Raw genomic sequence first — 21,218 nt, forward strand, 5'->3', positions numbered from 1 at the left:
TCATTGAAAAATCTATTTTAATGGAAGACGCCTGAGACGCTCGTCCACACTGTGATACACGTATGTGCCATAAGGTAGCTCGCGGCCCAAGAGTGGTGGAGAGCTAACATCATGCCTCCCATAAGGTACATTTTGAGGCATTTTCAAATCAACGGGTGTAGACATAGTGTTGGCGAATGGACATATAGTCTCGTGGAGCATCCGTCTGATGTTCGATTGACACCAAAATCGGTGAGTTTTCATATTTCATATGGACAGACTTGACTTCAGAATCACATGTCCTAATTTCCTTCAAAATCTCGACTTTCGAGATTAAAGCCTAGGCACTACCCGACTCTTTAACAAGCCTATATGTGACGCTTATGTCTCTTTGTTGCTCATATATTTACTTGCGCTTTGTTTCCTCTTCAATGCACACATTATATAATGTATTGGATGATGCACCGTTCTCTTTGGTCGCATCATGTATGACATTCTTCTATACTAGTCATCGCTTAGTTAGATAGGCATCATTTGAGGATCGTCATTTAGTTTGTTTTGACAAGAGCCACAACATACTCTCTTCATACCATCCTCCCTAGTTAAATTAAATTAGTCATGGTAGTCGATGACTTTGTTAGGCATAATCTGATCAAGCGATTTAGAGAAATCGTGGGCAACCGCGACAACCTGCGTCCCTTGTAACTGTATTGATCTTCAAAGTTGTCTTGTCCCTTGATCTAATTCATTTTCACGGCCTACATTGGTTGGAGAGGGGAACGAAACATTACTTATAAGGGTGTGGAAACTTCTCCCTAGTAGACGCGTTTTGAAACCGGAAGGCTGACGATGATACATAATGGGCCAAAACGGACAATATTTGTTAGCGGTGGGCTTGGGCTGTTACAAATGGTATCAAAGCCCGACACCGGGCGGTGTGCCAGTGAGTAGATTGGCCAACAAGGGGGTGGGTTGTGAGATCCCAAATCGGTTGGAGAAGGGAACAAATCATTCCTGATAAGTGTGTGGAAATCTCTTCCTAACAAAGGCGTTCTACAATACATAATGGGTCAAAGTGGACAATATCTAGCGGTTGGCATTCAAACTTATACACCGAATGTTCTACAATACATAATGGGTCAAAGTGGACAATATCTAGCGGTTGGCATTCAAACTTATACACCGAATGGTTTAAGTTGCTTTTGGCTAGTGAAATATTGACCACACAGTCCTGTGCTTTGTCTCCGTCAGCAGTAAAGTTTTTTTGTGGGTGTTAGCGGTTGATCTCGAATTCCTCTTTCTAAATTTTTGTCTCAATTCCATCTCATCTCATCTCATCTCTTTTGTTTGTTTATAGCCAAGTACCACAAATTATTGAAGTTTTAGCAGTACCTTATATTTCAATATTTGATGATTACAAATAAATAAAGTGTCATCATCATATAATCTATCTATGATATTGTTTTTCACACATCTGTGACATGGATATATGTATTAAGAATTGAAATCTCTAAATTTTTTCTGTGATAACAGGGTACATTCAAACAAGGTAGAGCCAAGATACTTACGTCAATCAAAAGGAGGTGTCCATGTTGCCAATGTTGGGCAGGCCCCCCTTGAGATGGATAGCTCATTATGGATAAGTGGACCACCGAATGGTTACATTATTTGTTAGAAAGAAAGAAGTTGATGTTGCATCATGTGCTTTGGACATATCTTTTTTCACTAACTGACAAAAACCCAATTAGGCAATCCAATCCAATTCCAGCCCCATTCAGCTTGGGAATTGTTGTTATTCTGGTTTCTGCATGAACAGGTCCCTTTCATGTGTACCTACCTACACTTGTTTACATTGTGCACTCTCCTCAGTTAAAAAAAGGGTTGCCTGACTTCAGAAGAAAACAACGAGCTGTTGAATAATTTCCATTGGGGCTTATACTTGCCATGTTTTCTTATAGTTGCAGGAACAAGATCTTGAGATGGAAATATCTGATCTTGAGATGGAAATATCTGATCTTGAGATGGAAATATCTGATCTTGAGATGGAAATATCTGATCTTGAGATGGAAATATCTTGCCAAGTATGGAATGCTTTTTTGAGGTAAAAATACTTCCTCTATCTCCACCACTCATTTCTGTTTTCTCTTCTTCTTTTACTTCTTGGTGAACCTAACAAAAAACATAGAACAAGAGAATTCATGTGTGTACGGTCAAAGGTGCTTGTTTTGACCTGTTACTTATCCTTATCAGCCTTACAATTTTAAAATGCGTTTCGTTCCACTCTCATTTGGGGGCCCTAACATCCTTGCTAACACACCGATTGGTGCCTAGCTCTGACTCCATTTATAATAGCTGAAGTCCACCTGTAACAACTTAGATCCACCGATAGCAGCATCTTTGAGCTTTCCCTTTCGGGTTTCTTCTTAAGACTTTAAAAACGCGTCTACTAGGAGAAGGTTTCCACATCTCTATAAATGGTGTTTTGTTTTTCTCCCCAACTAATGTGGGACATCACACCACCATTAACAGATATTGTTTGTTTTGGGTTTAGCGTTTAATAATGTGTTCCATACATTTTGTTGTTAAAAAAAAGAAAAAGAAAATGGTGGTGTGTGGATTGTCATTATACTTCAACCAACTATGGAGCATAGGATTGGATTAAATTGGGCATTCTTGATTTGACCAATTAGTGGAGATTAGCATCCAATTACCTTCTTCCACGTTTGATTATTATTCATTATAAACATTTTAAATCATCATTAACTTATGGAAACATAAAAACCAAACAACATTGGTGACCGCATTACACAAACTTGCACGCATTTGTAAAAAATAAAAATAAAAAACATTGGTTTAAAATTAATTAATTAATAATTTCAACCAAGGTGATTTCATTTAGGGTTTAAGATATCTTATATCTTTTGTATTTAATTAAGCATTGCATTGGAGAATGTGAAGCTTAGTAATTAAATTATAATTAAAGGAAAAATGACAAAAAAAAAAAAGATTCTCTTCAATAATTGAGTTTATGGAAAGAAGCATATGATTAGTTAATTAACTAATCAATTATGTCCACAGCTGATGCTTTAAATCAGCCAATGTACAAAATAATTGGAGAGGGATGAATAATAAAGAAACAAAGAATTTGGCACCCAAATTCAAAGGGTAGTTGGGCAGTTAAGAGGTAGTGTCACAATCGTACTCTTGGAAGAAGCGGACTTGCGACGTTTACAGCCAAGTGACATTTGCTCGAGCCTCTGGCCTCGATTTAAAAGAAGGTTTTAGAAAATGAGGGTAGAGAGAGATTTTTGAAAGAGACGTTATATAAGTAAGTAAGAGAGTGACAACAACGGCTCACGGTATATAACCTTGGGTGGGGAGAAGTTGACAACTAGTCATATCCCAGACATTTCGTATCTAACGGGCCTATACATGATTTTTCTGAAACGTCATACTCCCTAGAAATACAAAAGTAAAACACTAGAACATGAAAAGACATACAGGGTTTGCCTTGTCATGGGCATGCGGTCATGGGCAACACGCCTTGGACGAGCATGACCGTGACACTTAGCTTCCTTAATGTACTTGTTTGAATTTAGATGGATGATAGAGTGTAAGCAGCCTTTAATTAAGCTTTATAATTTGTGTTTAAGATATGAAGATTTGTATAATTAAATATGTCTTAATCATTGTGGTTTTACTAATGAGAACAGGAAAGCAATATTAAGCAGTGAATTCATATTGGTAATGATGGCTGCTTGACAAGGAATCTCTTTCCCACTGTTCTTGATTTTGACACCAACAGATGCCAATTTCCTCTGTATTCGGTGGTGGAGAATGGGGAATGGAGGAAGAAGATGGGAGAAGCTACAGAAAATGATGGCTCACAACATTTCTTCAGTGCTAACACTGTGAAACTTGACATAAAGTTTAGGAATAACTTCAAATGTTGAAATGCTATGAACTACTTGCCATAATAACATCTAATTTTAGCACAACTTTGCTTCTAAAAAGAACACAAAATTGAACTCCATTTTTAGCTTTATCTTAGGCTCCTCAATCATTCTGCTCACTTTAACACAAATGATGATTGTTGATGATATATATGATCATGGTTGGGAATATATCTTCATTGACAATATCATCCTATTGTAAAAAGTAATAGTTTCTAACGTGATATCGGAGCTAAGCTCTTAATTTAGTCATGTCAATAAAATCCTCAAATGTTGAACAAAGAAGTAATGAATTTGAAAGATGTAGTCAAAAGTGACTAAGTGTAGAACAAAATGGGTACTTTGTTCGAGGACTCCAAAGAAAGAGTCGAACCTCGATTAAGGGGAAGCTGTTCGAGAGCTCTATATGCTCTAAGAGAGGCTCTATGGTATACTTTGTTCGAAGAGAAGATTGTTGGGAAAAGTTTCCACATCGGCTAATTAAGGGGTTAAATCATGGGTTTATAAGAAATACATCTCCATTAGTACGAGATCTTTTAGAAAAACTAAAAACAAAGCTATGAAAGCTTATGTTTAAAGTAGACAATATCGTAACATTGTGGACAGTCGTAGTTCCTAACCATCTATCCGTAATGAAAAGAGTACAATATTTAGATATGTTTGTAGGGGATGTCTATATCGATTATCCCCTGATCTTAACCGAGGAACTTGATATTTTGAACAAACATGAAAGTGACCAGCTTGCTAGGTTTGGGGGGACAACCAGAAAGCAATTCCAGAGGAAGGGGAAGGATTTTTCAAAGCAAATGACAAGAGAAGAGAAGCACATACATGGACATGGCAGAAAGAGTTTAAATCCCACTACTTCCTGCCATTGTTGTCCTGTTGCAAGACAGACCCACCCACCATTCGTACATTTGTCAGCATTGAATTTATACACACATGTTTGGCTAATTTTCAATCTAAGAGCTAAGAGTCCCAAAGATAAATAGTTTCCAACATAATTTAGGGTAATTAAAGACATGTTCTTACAATTGATCAAGGAGGATAAAGGGATCTTTTCCCCATCTGTTACACAGAGAAAGTGGATGAGAGTTTTCTATCTGTAACGGATAAAGAGAAAGAAAAGGAAAAAAAAAAAAAAAAGAAACAATAAAGAGTTGGGGTGTTGCGTTGTGTGGGTTTTTGCGTCACCATCATTGGCTGCACGTGGAAGCCTACAAGGTAAATTCCTCTGTCTCAAACTTCTTGCGAGGCTTTTTCCTTTGCACTACTCTCTCACATTACCTTGTAATTATATATCAATTTCGGGCCGATGCTCATCTTCCACCTTCGTCACTGTCTGCAACAACCCCCCTTCCATTTCCCCCCTTCTTGTCTCTGTAAATTTTTCTATCTCTTTTTCCCTATTTCTGTTTCGCTCTGCTATTTCCTGCAGTTTCATCAATCTCAAGACATCATCCCACCATTTTTTCTTCTAATAATCTGTATTTCTTCTGTAATGGGGTTGTTTGTTTTGGTTTTTTATGATCTGGGTATGGGTCCGTTTTCCAATACATCATTTGCTTCACGGACATCGACCCAAATCGAGGGTTTCTGTTCTTGATCCTTGGGCGATGCCCCCATAAATGAAATTACAATCTAGTTGTCTAAATAACGCTTCGTGCATGTTGGTTCATGTGATAGTGTCATATGGTTTGTGAATGTTTCTTGATCTGTTCGTCTTAAATTTCCATATTTAACACAGTCCATAGCAACCTATAGATTCTTCAACTGCATGCGGGCCAGTTTTTGCAATGCCCTGAATTTTAGTTCAATGACCATTAGCTATAAGTGGGGGAAGTTCTTCATTGATCTTCTCTGCAAATTTCAACCGATGGTGTAAAATTTAGTGTTCAATCAGTCATTTTTCTTCTCTTCCTTCTGCGCAGGAGTTGTAACTTTGTGAATTATGGCTCTATGTGGGGATCATAAAGATAGAGAGCTAAGGATCCATGAAAGTTTGGAAGAGCTAAGTACTGATTTAGCTGACTATATTGCTGAATTATCAGAGGCATCGGTGAAAGAACGTGGGGTGTTTTCTATAGCGTTGTCTGGTGGTTCACTCATTAGCTTAATGGGGTATGGATGGTTTTGTTTCCTTCTCTGATTTCAATGAGGCTGTTGCTATAATTTTTGGTGGATGAATAACAGGAAGCTGTGTGAAGCTCCTTACAACAAGACTGTGGACTGGGGCAAGTGGTATATATTTTGGGCTGATGAACGTGTTGTTGCAAAAAGCCATGCCGACAGCAATTATAAGCTTGCTAAGGATAACCTTCTTTCTAAGGTTTGTACTAATGCATCTCTATTGCTTTGCCTACGGTGGGCGCCTTCTCTTTTGGACAATGTGTCTTTTTCTTTTTCTGGGTCACAAAGTTGTCCCTATGTGTTTCTTCTGAATGCCTGAATCACAAAATGAAGCACATCCTATTCTAATTTGAGGACCATGAATGAGCTATAGTAATCTAATTGAATCAATTTGATAACTACTCAAAGAGAAGAACTTCGGGATCAAGAACTTCGGGATCAACATCAATGAATTATGGCGTAACAGGCTTGGTATAGATTTGTAGCCCGCTCTGGGTCTTTAACCGAAACTGGGACTAGACATGGAAAAGCAATCAACGTCCTCCTCTCCTGAACTGAACCAGAACCGAAACCTTTATAGAATGAAAGAGTTAGAATCAAAGTGAAAACTAGTACAACTTCGGAACCTTTGACTCTATTCCCTGACCTTCCTTCTTACTCAAATGATGATTTTCTTACTCTCATCTACGTAAGTAATTTGTTTGTCCGGAGAAAGAAGATTTGAGTATTAAACTTCTATCTTCAATTCCTTTTTGTTCAAATAGCTCATTACTACTTGGATATGGCCTTCTGGAATTTGCAAATGCATTTGTCAATCTGAAAGCTTAGGGGAGCTAAAACTACAGAGCAATCATTCCTTAGCTTCTTTCCCATGGCTATGTTGCTCTTAGATGTTCTATCTGTCATATACATTAAGTGATAGATCTGTTCTGTATTGTTCTGGGATCATCGCTTTTTCCTTGAAAATATAGAATACTTTCATTCAACTCAACTCAACATAGAGTAGCTTCCTGTCTCAACATCTTTGTTGTTGTCATTTGGTTGCCTTTGGACTCTACCTAGGGACAAATTGGTCAAATTGTCGGTTTCTTTTTGTTTCAACAACCCGGATTCCAACCTCCAACCTTTTGGTCGATAATATAATGTTTTAACTAGTTGAGCTCTGGTGAAAGACATGATTTCCCATGGCTATGTTGCTCTTAGACATAATATAATGTCATTATGACAGGATTTCTTGGTCTTTCAACTCAAAATTGCACTTTTGTTAAGCTACCACTCTGAGTTCTTGAGGTTTTCAGTGCTAACTTTCAACTACCTTATATATGTGACCTCTAATTGTGTCCCAAATATATACATCATCTAGCTTAAACATATGTAGGAAATGGGCAAAAGGTTAGATATTCGAGTATTTACTCCCTCGTCGAACTAAAAATAGGGAGGAACTGACATTGGAAATTCATCTTTGTACCATGTCCTACCATGTTCTATTAACACTAGTCTTAGCTTTTGAAAGGATTTGAGCTGAAACCTTTTGCACAAGTATTTCGAAAGCGTAAACAATTTCACGAACTCTAATCTAATAAAGATGAAGAATCCAGGAGAAGGCATTTTGTTGTTCTTGTTTCATATACTTGGGAACATTTGTTAGTTTTATTGTAGAACTATGTGGTCTTGCCATATGGCAGCCTTCCAACCAAGACTGTGCCAGTCTGCACGGATAGCTTTGTGTGTGATGTCAACCATAATCATATCTATCTTCTATTTAGCAATACTAATGATCTGTTCTGTTTGTATCACTAGGTGCCAATTGTTCCGAGCCATGTACACTCGATCAATGATTCGGTGTCAGCTGAGGAAGCTGCCGATGAGTACAAGTTTGTCATTCGACAGTCGGTAAAATCCCGCATAGTAAGTGTGTCTGATGTGAGTGACAGCCCCAAGTTTGACCTCATACTACTTGGAATGGGTGCTGATGGCCATGTTGCCTCATTATTTCCCGATCACTCGGTGCTCGAAGAGAAAGATGAATGGGTTGCCTTCATTACCAATTCTCCAAAACCTCCTCCAGAGAGAATCACCTTCACGTTCCCTGTGATCAACTCTGCATCAAACGTGGCCATTGTCGTGACAGGTGAAAACAAAGCAGAGACAGTACATTTGGCCATTGATGATGCAGGAAACGACTCCCCGCTCCTACCTGCAAGGTTGATACAGCCAAGGAAAGGAAAGTTGACATGGTTTTTGGATAAGTATGCAGCTTCAAAACTTGACAATTACCAATTTTCGGAGTAGGCTTAAGCGATTCGTACGACGGTGTATCTCTCTGTGTGTATGTAGTTGATGGATTCAGCAGTTGTGGATGCTGTCTCTTCATTTCATTTCACCCCTTCGTTTTTGTTTTGGGTTACATTCTCCATTTTGAGTTCTCTTCATTTGTTTGAAGCAGAGAGAGCTAAATAAGGTGTGGTGTTAGTGGAAAAAAGCAGATGGTTTTGCAGGAAAGTTGCTGCTATGTATTTGTAGCATCACTGCAAATTTGTAAAAAGCAGCCTTCACAGATTTATTAAATGTTTCTCTTTTCTTTCTCACCTCTCTTCAATACAAATCTTATATAGTTTCTGAGCTCAAGAAATTGAGCATTTGGATTCCATTTTCTAAGCTACAGAGGGATGACATTATTGGAATACTGATTTCAAAAGTTCTAAAGTCCAATCCAATCTACTTCTACTTCTACCTCTGTTCTCTCTCTGTTCTCTCTTGTCCAATGTGCAAATTTTTTAAAGTCTAAGTGGTGGATAAGTTTAGGTGACGCATTGGCCCATTGTGATAAGACCTCTCGTAGTTATTTAATGCTGTGGCTGGTTTCTTGGATCATACAGATGGAAGGCAATGATTGCTTGACATTTTTTTTTTTTTTTTTGTTTTTCAATTTTTTTTGCCATATTGGGACCCTATGAAGACCCCACCTTCAATGGGATAGATCATTCATAGATTTGGAAGTTAGTGTTTGCAGAGTTGAAATGGATGATACTCGATTCATAATTTTATAATTTCTCTTATGGTCAAAGGATAGTAGGAGTTATCAAACTTGTTAGTCATGACTTATAATAAGTCATAGAAAAAACTTGTCAACAATGGCCACTAACTTCTCTTTGCTTAAACATTCAATCGAAAAATAAGTGGGGTATAGAAACACTTTTCAACAAATTCTTACCGGCACAAAAACAAGTTGAATAAAAGAAAGTAATCGTCAAGGTGGTTACTTCTGAAGTTTTGAAACATTTATGAGTTGGATCTTAAATTGTAACGATTTTAGTTAAGAAGTATGTATATTTTGTTATGGTAAAGTATCCGTCTCAGACATGAATATATCTATACACATGCCCGACATGCCAAACAACATGTTTGAGTTAAGTACTTTCTTTTCCTAATTTCAGACACAGCTCAATATTTAATCCAAAAATAGTGATAAAATAGAAATTTTTTTTATAGATAGGATCCTTATATTGACAACCCTACTCTATTTTCTGAGTTTAATTCTCTCCCCCAACAAGTTTGTGAGCCCACTTTGAAGAAAAGACTTGAGGCATCGTTGAATGTTTGATACCCTGATAAAGTACAAGTCCTTCCAAATAAGTTGATATCAAAAAAAAAAAAAAAAAAAAAAAAAAAAAAAAAAAAAAAGCTTCATAAAAAGGGGAAGAGAAGAATATTTGGTTACGATTTTATTCTGCTACAAGGAATTCTGTTCATTTTACCATAAACACATTGAGTTGGTCTCTTACATTGAAAAAGAATCCTCTGCACTAGATTTGGTGCACGCCACTCTCTTCTTGCTAGTCTATATCTCTGCATCCAGCTATTTATTGTCAACTCAGACTGATCAGGTCTGAACATGAGTGATAATAAATGCAAATCCGGATACAAGTTCACACAATTCTATTAAGCTGAGTTGATAGAGATGGAGAAAGGGTATTGATTAGCAACTGGGTCTCTAAAGGTACATGTATCTACGTACCAATACCTCCTCTCCTCTGCATGGTTGACATGCTTGATTTACCTTACCAAATTTTGAACCATACAATTGGCAAGTAGAGCGCCTCAATGGTCCCAATCAATTTCTCTGATAATCAATATGTGAATGCTATCTGAAACATCAGAATCTGAATTGGATGAGAAAAAAAAGATGCCATATGGCGGTGTCCTACAGCGGAAATAATGAGCATCCTCCAATGTTCTTCAGGACACTTGTATTTGTTGCGTCCAAGATGCATTGACATATTCCCTCAGACTAAAGTTGATGACAGCCGACAGGTTCCTTTTTCCAACTAAACTAAATGGAAAGAATTGTTGAACAAACTGAAATGTTTGAAGTAGAGAAGCTTCAAATCAGTTCATGCTTTGAAATATCCCCAAAACAAACAAGAAGTCTTTTAGATTCTAGTTAACACAAAACGAAGATCATCTTAACCATTTGAATGACTCAAGACATAGTTCCAAAAATAACATCCATTTCCGTATCTCAGGCCTGTTTAATGTTTAGCACATAGGAACTAAATTGCATTTGAGATTTGCATGTGTGCATTTCCCTCACGATACCAAGGGAACAAATGGAAACTTATTCCTTTCTAGTTCCATTTGTTCATTTCTTTTTTCTTTCTTTTTTTTTTTTTTAACAAGAGACATCGGTTCTAACTAATATGGTCGGAGTTATAAAAGAAGAGAAAAGCCCCCAATGAAAGTAGCAAATAAAAAACTGCACCAAGAATAATAAATTACAAAATAGTAAAACAAAAATGAGCTACAAAATTTGGCAAGGCCCGCAGTTCCACCTTCTTCCTTTTTTTATTATCTTATCGAGGGGATGTGGCCGAATTTCCCGAGCAAATCCTTTCCTCTGTTCATCAAGAGAGTTCTGCCGTGTTTTCTAACCCTTTGCCCACAGATAAATGTATGATATTATCCTTAGTAGCATTGTCAAACCCAGTTCATACAAATCTTTCTAAAAAGGGTGTTCAAACAGTAGAGACTAAAAAGGCGAGTGATATTGACTCCCTACACTTTGACAACAAAGAACATACCATATTGGATGAAACAACATTACGGGGCCACCTTTGGATTACTTATCCTGTGTTAATTCCTCTGAGGAATAGGTCCATCTCGCCTCAATAACTCAAACCCTATTTCTTATTGGTATTTCTTTCCTGATTTCCTTTTAAGTGGATATTTGAATGCCAAATATGGCTTTTAATAATCGATCTTCCAATACAAACGATGACTTTATGCCATTTGAGGCATTAACTTAGCTACCAAAGACATTAAGTCTCATCCCCAAAAATGTCATTGTTGATTTGAATCATTGAATGCTTAATTTCTCATATAGATAATTCTTAATGCAGTGGATCATGTGAGTTTCAATACATTTGACATGAACCACAATGAACCAGCTTGGTGGTCGAAGAGAGTAAAAGTCACGGGTTGAGACTGTTGAGGATTATTGGGATTGGGAGTGTCCCACATTGGTTAATTTAGTGGAAGATCGTGGGTTTATAAGTGAGGAATACTATCTCCATTGGTATGAGGCCTTTTGGGGAAGCCCAAAGCAAAGCCATGAGAGCTTATGCTCAAAGTGGACAATATCATACCATTGTGGAGAGTCGTGTTCGTCTAACATGGTATCAGAGCCATGCCCTAAACTTAACATGTCAATAAAATCCTCAAATATCGAACAAAGAATGGCGAGCCTCGAAGGTGTAGTCAAAAGTGACTAAAGTGTCGAACAAATGGTGTACTTTGTTCGAGGGCTCCAGAGAAAGGAGTCGAGCCTCAATTAAGGGGAGGCTATTCGAGAGCTCCATAAGCCTCAGGGGAGGCTTATAGTGTGCTTTGTTCAAGGGGAGGATTGTTAAGGATTATTGGGATTGGGAGTGTCCCACATTGGTTAATTTAGTGGAAGATCATGAGGCTTATAGTGTGCTTTGTTTGAGGGGAGGATTGTTGAGGATTGTTGAGGATTATTGGGATTGGGAGTGTCCCACATTGGTTAATTTAGTGGTTAATTTAGTGGAAGATCATGGGTTTATAAGTGAGGAATACTATCTCCATTGCTATGAGGCCTTGTGGGGAAGCCCAAAGCAAAGCCATGAGAGCTTATGCTCAAAGTGGACAATATCATACCATTGCTATGAGGCCTTGTGGGGAAGCCCAAAGCAAAGCCATGAGAGCTTATTCAACACCAAATGTCTGTACACTACTGCAGCTGCTGCAGTGCACATAAGTTGACTCCAACATTCATGATTATCCAATCAAAATCGCATTTGACATGACAAAGACTAATTTCACTTCACACCGCACTTCAAAACTATAGGCTCACACCTTCAATATGTCAAGATTAGCTCAGAAACTCATCACTACCTCAGCAATATATCAAATAGAGAAGTGAAGGAATAAAATGGTCGACTCCACACCTCCAAATTCACCCCAAACACAGATTAAATAATTCCTCAGATTAGTTAACTCCCGAAGCTAAACAACTCAAGATTAAATAACTTCACTTCTTGCTCCAAACGCCCCCTAAACGGATTAAGGCCATCCCTTCCCGATCCTAACTTGAATCTCAATTATTGCATGCTTTTGAGTAACTTTCTGTAGTCATATCGAGCCACATCGGGAAAACAAAATTCTTTTCACTAGGACCAGGCGACCGTGTCAGAAAGTAAAGAACAGAGTTCCAAACAGAACCGATTCACGGTACCAATATGCATCACATGCTTTATACTTGAAGAGATAACAGTTAATTAAAAGCAAGCAACAAGAAGATCTCTTTAGAGAAGAGCAACACCAGAACATTATGAACACAAACATAAGATCAATAATTGAAAACTAAATCGAAAGATGCAGGGTAAAGGAAAATCAAACTCTAAGCGGTTCCACTGCTTCTAATGCCTCCACAGCGCTCCCCTGCTTCATCTTCGACTGAAAATGAAATGATTGGAATCGGAGGAGAATCAGGTTCAATTAGGGTTTGGTCCATTCGAGTCTTTAGCAAAGACAGAGAGATGTATGGAACAAGAAGGGTGAAACCAAAAATTACGAATCCTTCAATTCTGGATTCATATTTTTCCCTCCATTCGTTAATTATGGCGCGGGGTTTTCTTTTTCTCAAAAAAAAAAAAAAAGGCAAAAATATTAACGCCGTTGCCGGGGATCGAACCCGGGTCACCCGCGTGACAGGCGGGAATACTTACCACTATACTACAACGACCAGATGTTCACTTTCTCTGACTATGTCATATTTGTCTATAATTTCCTAATCAAAAGTTTCGTTAATAAATACTCCCAAACTTTTTAAAAACACATTTAAACCTCCTTACAAAAATCAAAAATACATTTACCATTAGAAGCACGTTCTAAAAATATGCACGAATTTCCAAAAGTAATGAAGGTAAACTATAAGGTGCTGATAAATGGTTTTCGTCCCTATATCGACGGTAAGACTTTTTTAAATATTTTTTTATAAAGATAAAGGGTATTAATGCTACTTTCAAAATTTCACGAGTATTTTTTAAACATAGTTCTAACAATAAAAGTATTTTCGAATTCTTAAAAAAAATTGATGAGTATTAATCAAACTTTTTAAATTAAGAGTATTTTTAAAATAAAGTATTAACTATTTTTATTTCGAAGATATTATTAAAAATAATTATAAATTTATAAATATTTTTTGAAGAAGAATACAAAATATAATATATATATATATATATATATATATATATTACTTCAGCCTATATATAATTATAAAAGGACTAAAAAATCCAAAGACTACTAACATTATAGGGAAAATGTGATACTTTGACTGATTTGACATCAAAGTTGTAGCAGTTTGACTTACAAGAATGTGGGCAGGCATAGAACATGCCTATTGAACAAACTTATTAAATTAAAAAAAAAAAAAGATAAATATCAACAAATTTGTTCGTTTAAAATTCAAATACTCGATTACATCCCAATTTCTTTCCATCGTCATTCTTAGAAATCAGATAGAAAGATTTGAACCTTGAATCTCGAGAGATATAATACACGTTAATTATAGTCATGTTATACGATTGATATCTCCTTCACTCATTAGCACACCAATACATATATCCATCTCATTATCCTTCATTTTCACTTTCTATCTTCATAGCCATCACTTTCACCTTCGGCTTCCAACTTTTTCCCTTCCCCTTCAATCTTTAATCGTTCATCTCATCGTCCCGACCCCCTCGTCTCCTTCCACCTCCAACTATCCATCTCAATGTCACCTTCACCATTCCTTCAATTTTCGATTGTCCATTGCTCTCTTGTCCCAATCCTCTACAACATAGTAGTCCATATCTTTAGTCACCACTAACAACCAGGTTATTCCCTATAATAGGGTTAATCAAGTTGAAGAACCGAACACTCCTAACTCAACTCTCGTAAGCGACAATCAGTTACATCTTAATCTTAAATTCACGCTCCTAAACACCCATCATCCGAAAGCGACGATGTCAAATCAAAAGATTCTCAAAAAAAGGGTACAAAGTTGAGGTGACAATAGATTTAATGGGGCATTGTGTAAAAACGTTACAAAACAAAACCATGCAGAATGAAGTGGTTTGTAGTGGAAGAAGTTTGAAGGAATCTAGTGGGCAAAGCCAAAGGACGAAGAACAAAGAGCCAAAGGCAAAAGAGAAGCACACATTGATACTTACATACCCTAGCCAAGGACATTGGCAAGTACAATTATACAAGCATAGAAAGGTGAAGATTTGAAGTGGAAGAATGGCATTATTACCATGTTTGGCAACTAGGAATGGACGCATCATTCATGGCAATGCCTTGTTTAAAAAACAACCTGCGTGCTTTTAGCCCTTTTCTCTATCAAGTTACCATTTTTAGCATTGCACCCACAAAAGCAGCCCTTCCTCAACAGACCCACTTCTCATCTCTTCATTATGCTAAAACCCTTGCCTTAGCTCAACCAAACCTTCCTTCCTTGCCCACAATTCTCCTTCTCTCAAACATTAATGAGCAGCTCCCAAGACAAATCTTCCATGGATTTGGTTCAACCAAATGACCATCTTTGTTATGTCAAATGCAACTTTTGCAACACTCTTCTCGCGGTAACCTTCTCTCGTCTTTACTCAATTTTACGATCCACTCTGAGTATACGTGTTCATGGCTTTCCTTTTCATGATCGTGTCTTTTATTTATATACCCATGATTTTTCCTTTAATTAGCTAACATAGGACTCTAACAATCCTCTCCGAGCCTCTATGACTGAAGATCCGTGGTAAAACCCTATTGGATTACCAATGTGTTTTAGAGAAAAGGGGTTGTCTAGATAGTGCTAGACGGATAGATAACTCAATTGTAGTCTGCTCGAGGAGAGGATTGTTGGAGTCCATTAACGTGAGGACTTTTGGAGAAACCAAAAGGAAAATCACGAGCTAAATTTGAGTTTGATGGCTAAATATGGTTGGATTTTGTTGGGTTTGGAAGGTTGGGATACCATGCAGACGTTTGTTGGAGACAGTGACAGTGAAATGTGGTAATTGTAGTAATCTGTCGTTTTTGAGCACAAGACCACCTTTACAAGGCCAATGCATTGATCATCATCCTCTCACTTTTCAGGTGACCTCCACAAATAGTTAAAGAGTGATATTGATATTGAGTTATAAGAATTTTTACAATGATCAAACTAATTGATATTCATCTTGTTACAATCAGCCTCAGGTTGGCTTCTCTAATGATACTCGAAAGGGTGCATCGATATCGTCTACATCGTCGTCGTCTTCAATGCCAAATGAACCTCCCTCTCCAAATTTTGTTGTCAAACGTATGTTTTACTGTTCTATTACTAATTCAAGTTGTTCTTAATATAATCTATCCAAGATTAAATTTATTTTTCCTAGATGAAAATACAAAATCAAATCATTATCAAACGATTTTCATTTTTTATTTTTAAATATTAGGGTTAATTTTTTCACAATTTCTTCACATGGGTATTCATGAATCTTAAAGAAAATATTTGAGTTTATTGTTAAATTCCAAGAAAAAAAAAATTAAATAGACTAGAATAAAAATAAAATAAAATTGTTGTTTCAAAAATATTCCTAAACTTTCAAAAATTTCAATAACAGACTTCAACTTTCAACAAAAAGTTTAAAAATACTCATATTCAGTTAATACTCTATTAGAAAATACCTTTTGAACATTTAAAAATTGTTTAAAAAATACTCCTTTAACTTTTAAACGTGTTTCAAAAACACCCTCGAATTTTCAAAAAATCAACTAATTATCTTTAAACATTTTTTAAAAAAAACTTCAAAAACATCTTTAGATTTTTAAAAAATTCAAAAATACATTTACCGTGAGTACAACATTTAAAAAATAACTTTCCAAAGGAACCTTAAAACGTTTATAGATAATCTAAGAGATGTCAATAGACGATTTTCATTAATATATTAGCACAAAGAATATTTTAAATTTTTTATAATAAATATAAAAATTAATGTTTTTTTTTATTATTTAAACATATCAAACTTATTTTTTTAGACTTTTTGAAAAGTTTAAGGATATTATTGAAAAGTTTAACGGCATTTTTTAAACGAAGTATAAAGTTTAGAAGTATTTAAAAAATGGAACGTGTTTTTATTTATTTATTATTATTTTTTTTTTCAGCTCCGGAGAAGAAACACAGACTCCCATCAGCTTACAATTGTTTCATGAAGTAAGAACAGTTATTTGATTAAGCAGAAAAGGAATTAAAAATTTAAAAAAAAAAAAAATTTGTTAGTAGTCTTCTTGACAATATATTGTTGTGTTAGGGAGGAGATTCAACGCATCAAAGCTGCCAACCCAGAAATCCCACATCGAGAAGCATTCAGTGCCGCAGCAAAAAACGTAATTTAATTATTATTATTTATTTTCTTAATTCCTTCGAAATAAATTAACGTTGTCACAACAGTGGGCAAGGTACATTCCAAATTCCGCAGCTGGGTCGGTTTCTGGGACTCCCAACGACGTAAGAAAAAGGGTATTATTGTATTTTTACATAAAAAAAGCAACTATTTTTGTAGTTCATTTTTAAGGTTCTTAGGGTTTTCAAACTTGCAGGAATGATACGGTTTAGAGCACCGGAAGAATCGGACATATCAAATGGCTGTCTGCTCTAGGGTTTGATCATCTTAAGATTCGCCATCTCTGTGTCTCCATGTCTTTATTTATTTATTTTTCTCAAATGCTACTTTTCATTTTCTGTTGGCTGTGGATTAAAACCTATATTATTTTCTAATATAATCCATGCTAATATTTTCGATCCACACATAATTTATATATATATATATATGACAATGTTGAACTAAGTTAAAATCACAATTTTTACTTCTTGTTATTGATAATTTTTTTTTTTCTAATAATATTAGATTGATCTGTGAACTTTTAGTATTCAAGATTATATCAAACAATTATGAAATGTGGATAAATAAAACATTTAAAAAAAAAATTAAAAAAGGAATGTTGGGTTAGATTAAGTTGTAAAAAATTTCGGATTAGGTTGAGGTACTAATCCAACCAACCCAAACTTTTGAATTGGCACAAAAGATTCTTCGATCTAACTTAACTCGGATTTTTTTACTGTAAATTTCTTTTAACATTAAAAAGCGAATTTCAATGTTAATTTTAATTATCTAATAAAATTCTCAATCTATCATTCATTCACTTAATTATAAAAGATATATAAAATTAATAAAATTTAAGAGAAAACAATATTAAAACTCTTTTTGGGTTGAAATTTATGAACTTTAGTAAAATTATCCCATAATTAATTTTTGCATTCGTCATTTTTTTTTTAAATAAAATTTTATTTAATTAGAATTATCGAGTTTATAAGGATTCTTACACCATTTTCTATTAAAATTAGTGAAAATCAAACTGATATTAAAAATTAAACACTTATTTTAAGTTTGTATCCAATTTAATGAAATTAAAAGCGAGTCAAAATTTATTTATTTTTTAATCCTCGATTTGTCTAATAATTAGTTTATTTTTATTTTATTTTTTTATTTCAATAAAATAAATAAAAGCGCTTTCAGGCTCCGACCATAATCACGCATGATTGTACGGTTGGGCTTTACATGAAGCCCAATAGTGTGTGAACAGCTAGATATTATAAATAAATAAATAAATAAAATACAGAGAAAATACCAAAATAAATGGTAAAACAAAACATGGTTAAATTTAAAAAGAACTCCCGAGGTGATTGGAGTGCCAAAAAGTGATAAACCACAACAAAAATGATGTTAACCGAAAAGACAGATATGAAATAAATTTGAGATTCACCAAACATTTAATTACTTCAGATTTATGTCACTTCAATGTTGCAATAATCTTAAGGTTAGGGAAGTGTCACAATCTTATAATTACGAACTAATATATAGTTTTGAATGTAAATAAGGGTTTTAAGATAAAGTTTGGGAATGAAGAAGGGTTGGACCCTCCACCCACTAAAAGCATATAATATATACAAAGAGAGAGGGGGGCGGTACGTAGCATTATTATTTCTTTCTAAAGGCTATGATCAATTGGATAGAATTTATCTCCAAATTTAATTATGTAACCTTTGAAATCTCCCACCACATCTCTCAAATTCCATTTGTCAACCAGACAATTCTTGTGTTTGTTTGCATATCTCTGTTTCCTCTTCCTCATAAAACGACACCGTTTCTCCACCCCAAACTTATCAATTCCCAATTTCTTTCTTCGCCCAATAATTCATGATCATGAGTGTGTTGGAACTTGAATTTTAATGAATTTTTAACTTTTAATCTTAGTTTCTAATCTAATATTTTAAATTTTAATGGTAACTTTTAATTTTGAGTAATAATAAAGTTTATATAAGGACCCATTAACCTAACTAATTAAGATATATGTCTCCAAAGTTTTTTCTTTTCAGAATTCATCTCGACGTTTGTGTCAAAGTTCATCCAAACTTAAACCCATTAAAGATTTAGAGGGTTAGAGACCTGAAGTTCGTTACCTTTTAGAGTTCATCTCCACGTTTTGAGAGAAGTTTGTCTAAACTTTGACTTAAGAAAGCGTGGGAGGGCAAGAAATCACAAGCTCTTTCCCTCCGAAGATCTTCTCGATTGACCGAAAAGTTATAGATTCATATTTACACGAACTACTACATATACATACCCATGAAATTAGATTTTTTTTTTTTGGAGGAAAGAAAAAAAAAAACACAACTAAACCCTAAAGTGTATCTCCTCTCAGCTAGACTAAGATGGTGTACTTATGATAATTTGGAGGTTTGCTGTTTCAAAAACATAAACAGTGTCGGAAATTTTATATGGTCAAATCAAAATTTTATATTTGTGAAATTTGGTTCTCTTGAACAACCAAAAGACAAGGTTCCTAATCCATGCCATGCATCTCACACATGCTTAACCTTGCATGATTAGTCACCACTAATTTCATTAATTAATCCGAAACCTTAGGAACAAGTCCTTAAATATCATTAATGAATGTGCCCCAAAAGTTTAAAAAAAAAAAAAAAAATGAATGGCTATGATGTGTTCTTGTTTGGTGACAATCTAGTGACAAAATCATTAAACATGGCAATGGAAATCTAATTAGCATGCTGGACATTAAAGAAAAAGAAGGGGACAAACTTTCCAATAAAAAAAAAAAAAAAAAAAAAAGCAAATATTTTATTTGAACATAAATTTATTTAATTTACAATTTGTTCATAGATGGATAAGATTGGATGAAATCTGGTCTGTTAATGGTCTGAATGTTTGTGGATTCGTAGACTGGCAGGCCGCAATCTGAATCACAGATCCTTAGCTCAAAAAGATCAGAGCTTGAATCACTTTCAGCTCCTTCATCGACGCCGTTCATTTTTCTGATGTCGTATTGATTTTGTTTATGATATCCACTTCCGAGATTCTTGGAGGATGTTCGTTTTTGATCCAAAAGGCTTCTGATTTCCTTGTAGTTTTTGTTGGGGGTTTGTACGGTACAATTGGGAGCTGGTGGAGTTCTGAATCCGGAGATGTTGGAAGATGAATAAATTGAGGATGATTTTGAATCAATCAACGTACTTAAGCTGCTTCTTCTCTTTCTTACCCCATTTTCGTGGAGATCTTCGGATTTTATGAGGTTTTTGGGTTTTTTTTTCTTTTTCGAAGCTGATTGGTTGAAGAGGGAATTGAGGAAATTGGCGAGGCGGCCGCCGGGGGAGCTGGGTTGTTGCCGGTGTTTTTTTTGGTCTTTGGTCGTTTGTTTTTCCGGCTGCGGGAGAGGGACTATGTTGGTTCTTATCGGTAAGTCGAGGCTCATTCTGCCGCCTCTCCAGCCGCCGTCATCCTCTCTGAAGATCTTCTGAGAAAATAAGGAAGTGTCGTAGCTGGCGGCGGCGGCGGCGTTGTAATGGAGCTCATTGTAGCCGGAGAAGTAGCGGGCGGCTTCGAAGACGTCCAGCTCGCCGGAATCTTTCCGCCGGTGAAGTGATTTGTTGAAGATCTTATTTGGCTTGCCGGAGAGTTGGCTGGTAACGGACATGATCGGAGAGGAAATTTGGGCGGAGAGGTTTGTTGTGGAAGAGGCAGAAGAGGAAAGAGGGGAATATATATGGAAAAAAAGTGAGGTTTTTAGAGCGTATTAGCTAAGAAAGAAAAAAATATACAATGTACGCAATGATTATATATATATATAATATGTCTTGTAACTAAAGCTAAACTTTGAACCAATAATAAATTTATACTTTTTTTTTTTTTTTATTATTATGATGTATATAAAGTTTCATTTTTTTTAATTTTCATGAATTTTTTAAATACAAACGTAATAAAAACATAATCGAAGAAGTTTAGAAATAGAAATGCTACTAATCTATGACCTAAATGCGAAAAACTAACTGATATGACTTTATTCCATGGCCTTTTCAGTTGGTGTCGTCATTCGTACATGAGGCCTATATATTCACATGGGGTTACAGGTTGTTGGGTCGAGGACGAAGTCCAATCTCACGTAGATGTCGACCCATTCTTTGCCTTTGACCCACCAAACCCACTTGCAGCGCTCGTGCCCCCTCCGATTGAGCCTCTTCACGTACACAGCTCAATTCGT

At 35.7% G+C, this 21,218-nt stretch overlaps 3 protein-coding genes, 1 long non-coding RNA gene and 1 other non-coding gene across 8 annotated transcripts; 2 read left to right on the forward strand and 3 right to left on the reverse strand.

The window, feature by feature from the left end:
* Positions 1–5,026: 5,026 nt before the first annotated feature.
* On the forward strand, positions 5,027–8,650 carry LOC111793413 (putative 6-phosphogluconolactonase 1). Of its 3 annotated transcripts, none has more exons than XM_023675291.2 (4): positions 5,027–5,156; positions 5,864–6,053; positions 6,126–6,261; positions 7,863–8,650. In XM_023675291.2, the coding sequence occupies exons 2-4, from the start codon at positions 5,884–5,886 to the stop codon at positions 8,352–8,354; spliced, it is 798 nt and encodes a 265-aa protein (XP_023531059.1). In that variant the 5' UTR covers positions 5,027–5,156; positions 5,864–5,883; the 3' UTR covers positions 8,355–8,650. The 3 variants fall into 3 exon arrangements, with proteins under 3 accessions (XP_023531059.1, XP_023531045.1, XP_023531052.1); XM_023675277.2 differs by lacking the exon at positions 5,027–5,156 and adding an exon at positions 5,163–5,314; XM_023675284.2 differs by lacking the exon at positions 5,027–5,156 and adding an exon at positions 5,326–5,467.
* Positions 8,651–9,525: 875 nt separating this feature from the next.
* On the reverse strand, positions 9,526–12,058 carry LOC147793824 (uncharacterized). Its single transcript, XR_015422837.1, has 2 exons — positions 9,848–12,058; positions 9,526–9,670 (listed from the first exon to the last, which is right to left on the reverse strand). It is a non-coding gene; the product is annotated as an uncharacterized LOC147793824 (long non-coding RNA).
* Positions 12,059–13,254: 1,196 nt separating this feature from the next.
* On the reverse strand, positions 13,255–13,326 carry TRNAD-GUC (transfer RNA aspartic acid (anticodon GUC)). The gene has a single exon. It is a non-coding gene; the product is annotated as a tRNA-Asp (tRNA).
* Positions 13,327–15,038: 1,712 nt separating this feature from the next.
* LOC111779698 (protein CRABS CLAW-like) lies at positions 15,039–17,410 on the forward strand. 2 transcript variants are annotated; one of them, XM_023659820.2, is made up of 7 exons: positions 15,039–15,208; positions 15,588–15,719; positions 15,816–15,924; positions 16,770–16,818; positions 16,916–16,991; positions 17,056–17,124; positions 17,205–17,410. In XM_023659820.2, exons 1-7 carry the CDS (start codon positions 15,113–15,115, stop codon positions 17,208–17,210), a joined length of 537 nt encoding a protein of 178 aa, XP_023515588.2. In that variant the 5' UTR covers positions 15,039–15,112; the 3' UTR covers positions 17,211–17,410. The 2 variants fall into 2 exon arrangements, with proteins under 2 accessions (XP_023515588.2, XP_023515593.2); XM_023659825.2 differs by having other exon boundaries at positions 15,040–15,208; positions 17,056–17,112.
* Positions 17,411–19,712: 2,302 nt separating this feature from the next.
* LOC111805663 (protein BIG GRAIN 1-like E) lies at positions 19,713–20,764 on the reverse strand. Its single transcript, XM_023690818.2, has one exon. The coding sequence runs from the start codon at positions 20,652–20,654 to the stop codon at positions 19,827–19,829; it is 828 nt and encodes a 275-aa protein (XP_023546586.2). The 5' UTR covers positions 20,655–20,764; the 3' UTR covers positions 19,713–19,826.
* Between the last annotated feature and the right edge of the window lie 454 nt (positions 20,765–21,218).

Source organism: Cucurbita pepo, chromosome 1, assembly GCF_057944985.1.
Source record: "Cucurbita pepo subsp. pepo isolate OVF chromosome 1, ASM5794498v1, whole genome shotgun sequence".
Taxonomy (NCBI): domain Eukaryota; kingdom Viridiplantae; phylum Streptophyta; class Magnoliopsida; order Cucurbitales; family Cucurbitaceae; genus Cucurbita; species Cucurbita pepo.

Bases quoted from the DNA above. Each gene is read 5' to 3' on its own strand.
- LOC111793413 (XM_023675291.2), top strand. From the start codon at position 5,884: ATGGCTCTATGTGGGGATCATAAAGATAGAGAGCTAAGGATCCATGAA. The intron at 6,054-6,125 runs GTATGGATGGTT...GATGAATAACAG, and splicing joins TCACTCATTAGCTTAATGGG to GAAGCTGTGTGAAGCTCCTT. The intron at 6,262-7,862 runs GTTTGTACTAAT...TTGTATCACTAG, and splicing joins AGGATAACCTTCTTTCTAAG to GTGCCAATTGTTCCGAGCCA.
- LOC111779698 (XM_023659820.2), top strand. From the start codon at position 15,113: ATGAGCAGCTCCCAAGACAAATCTTCCATGGATTTGGTTCAACCAAAT. The intron at 15,925-16,769 runs GTATGTTTTACT...TTTTTTTTTCAG, and splicing joins TCCAAATTTTGTTGTCAAAC to CTCCGGAGAAGAAACACAGA. The intron at 16,992-17,055 runs GTAATTTAATTA...TTGTCACAACAG, and splicing joins TCAGTGCCGCAGCAAAAAAC to TGGGCAAGGTACATTCCAAA.
- LOC111805663 (XM_023690818.2), bottom strand. From the start codon at position 20,654: ATGTCCGTTACCAGCCAACTCTCCGGCAAGCCAAATAAGATCTTCAAC.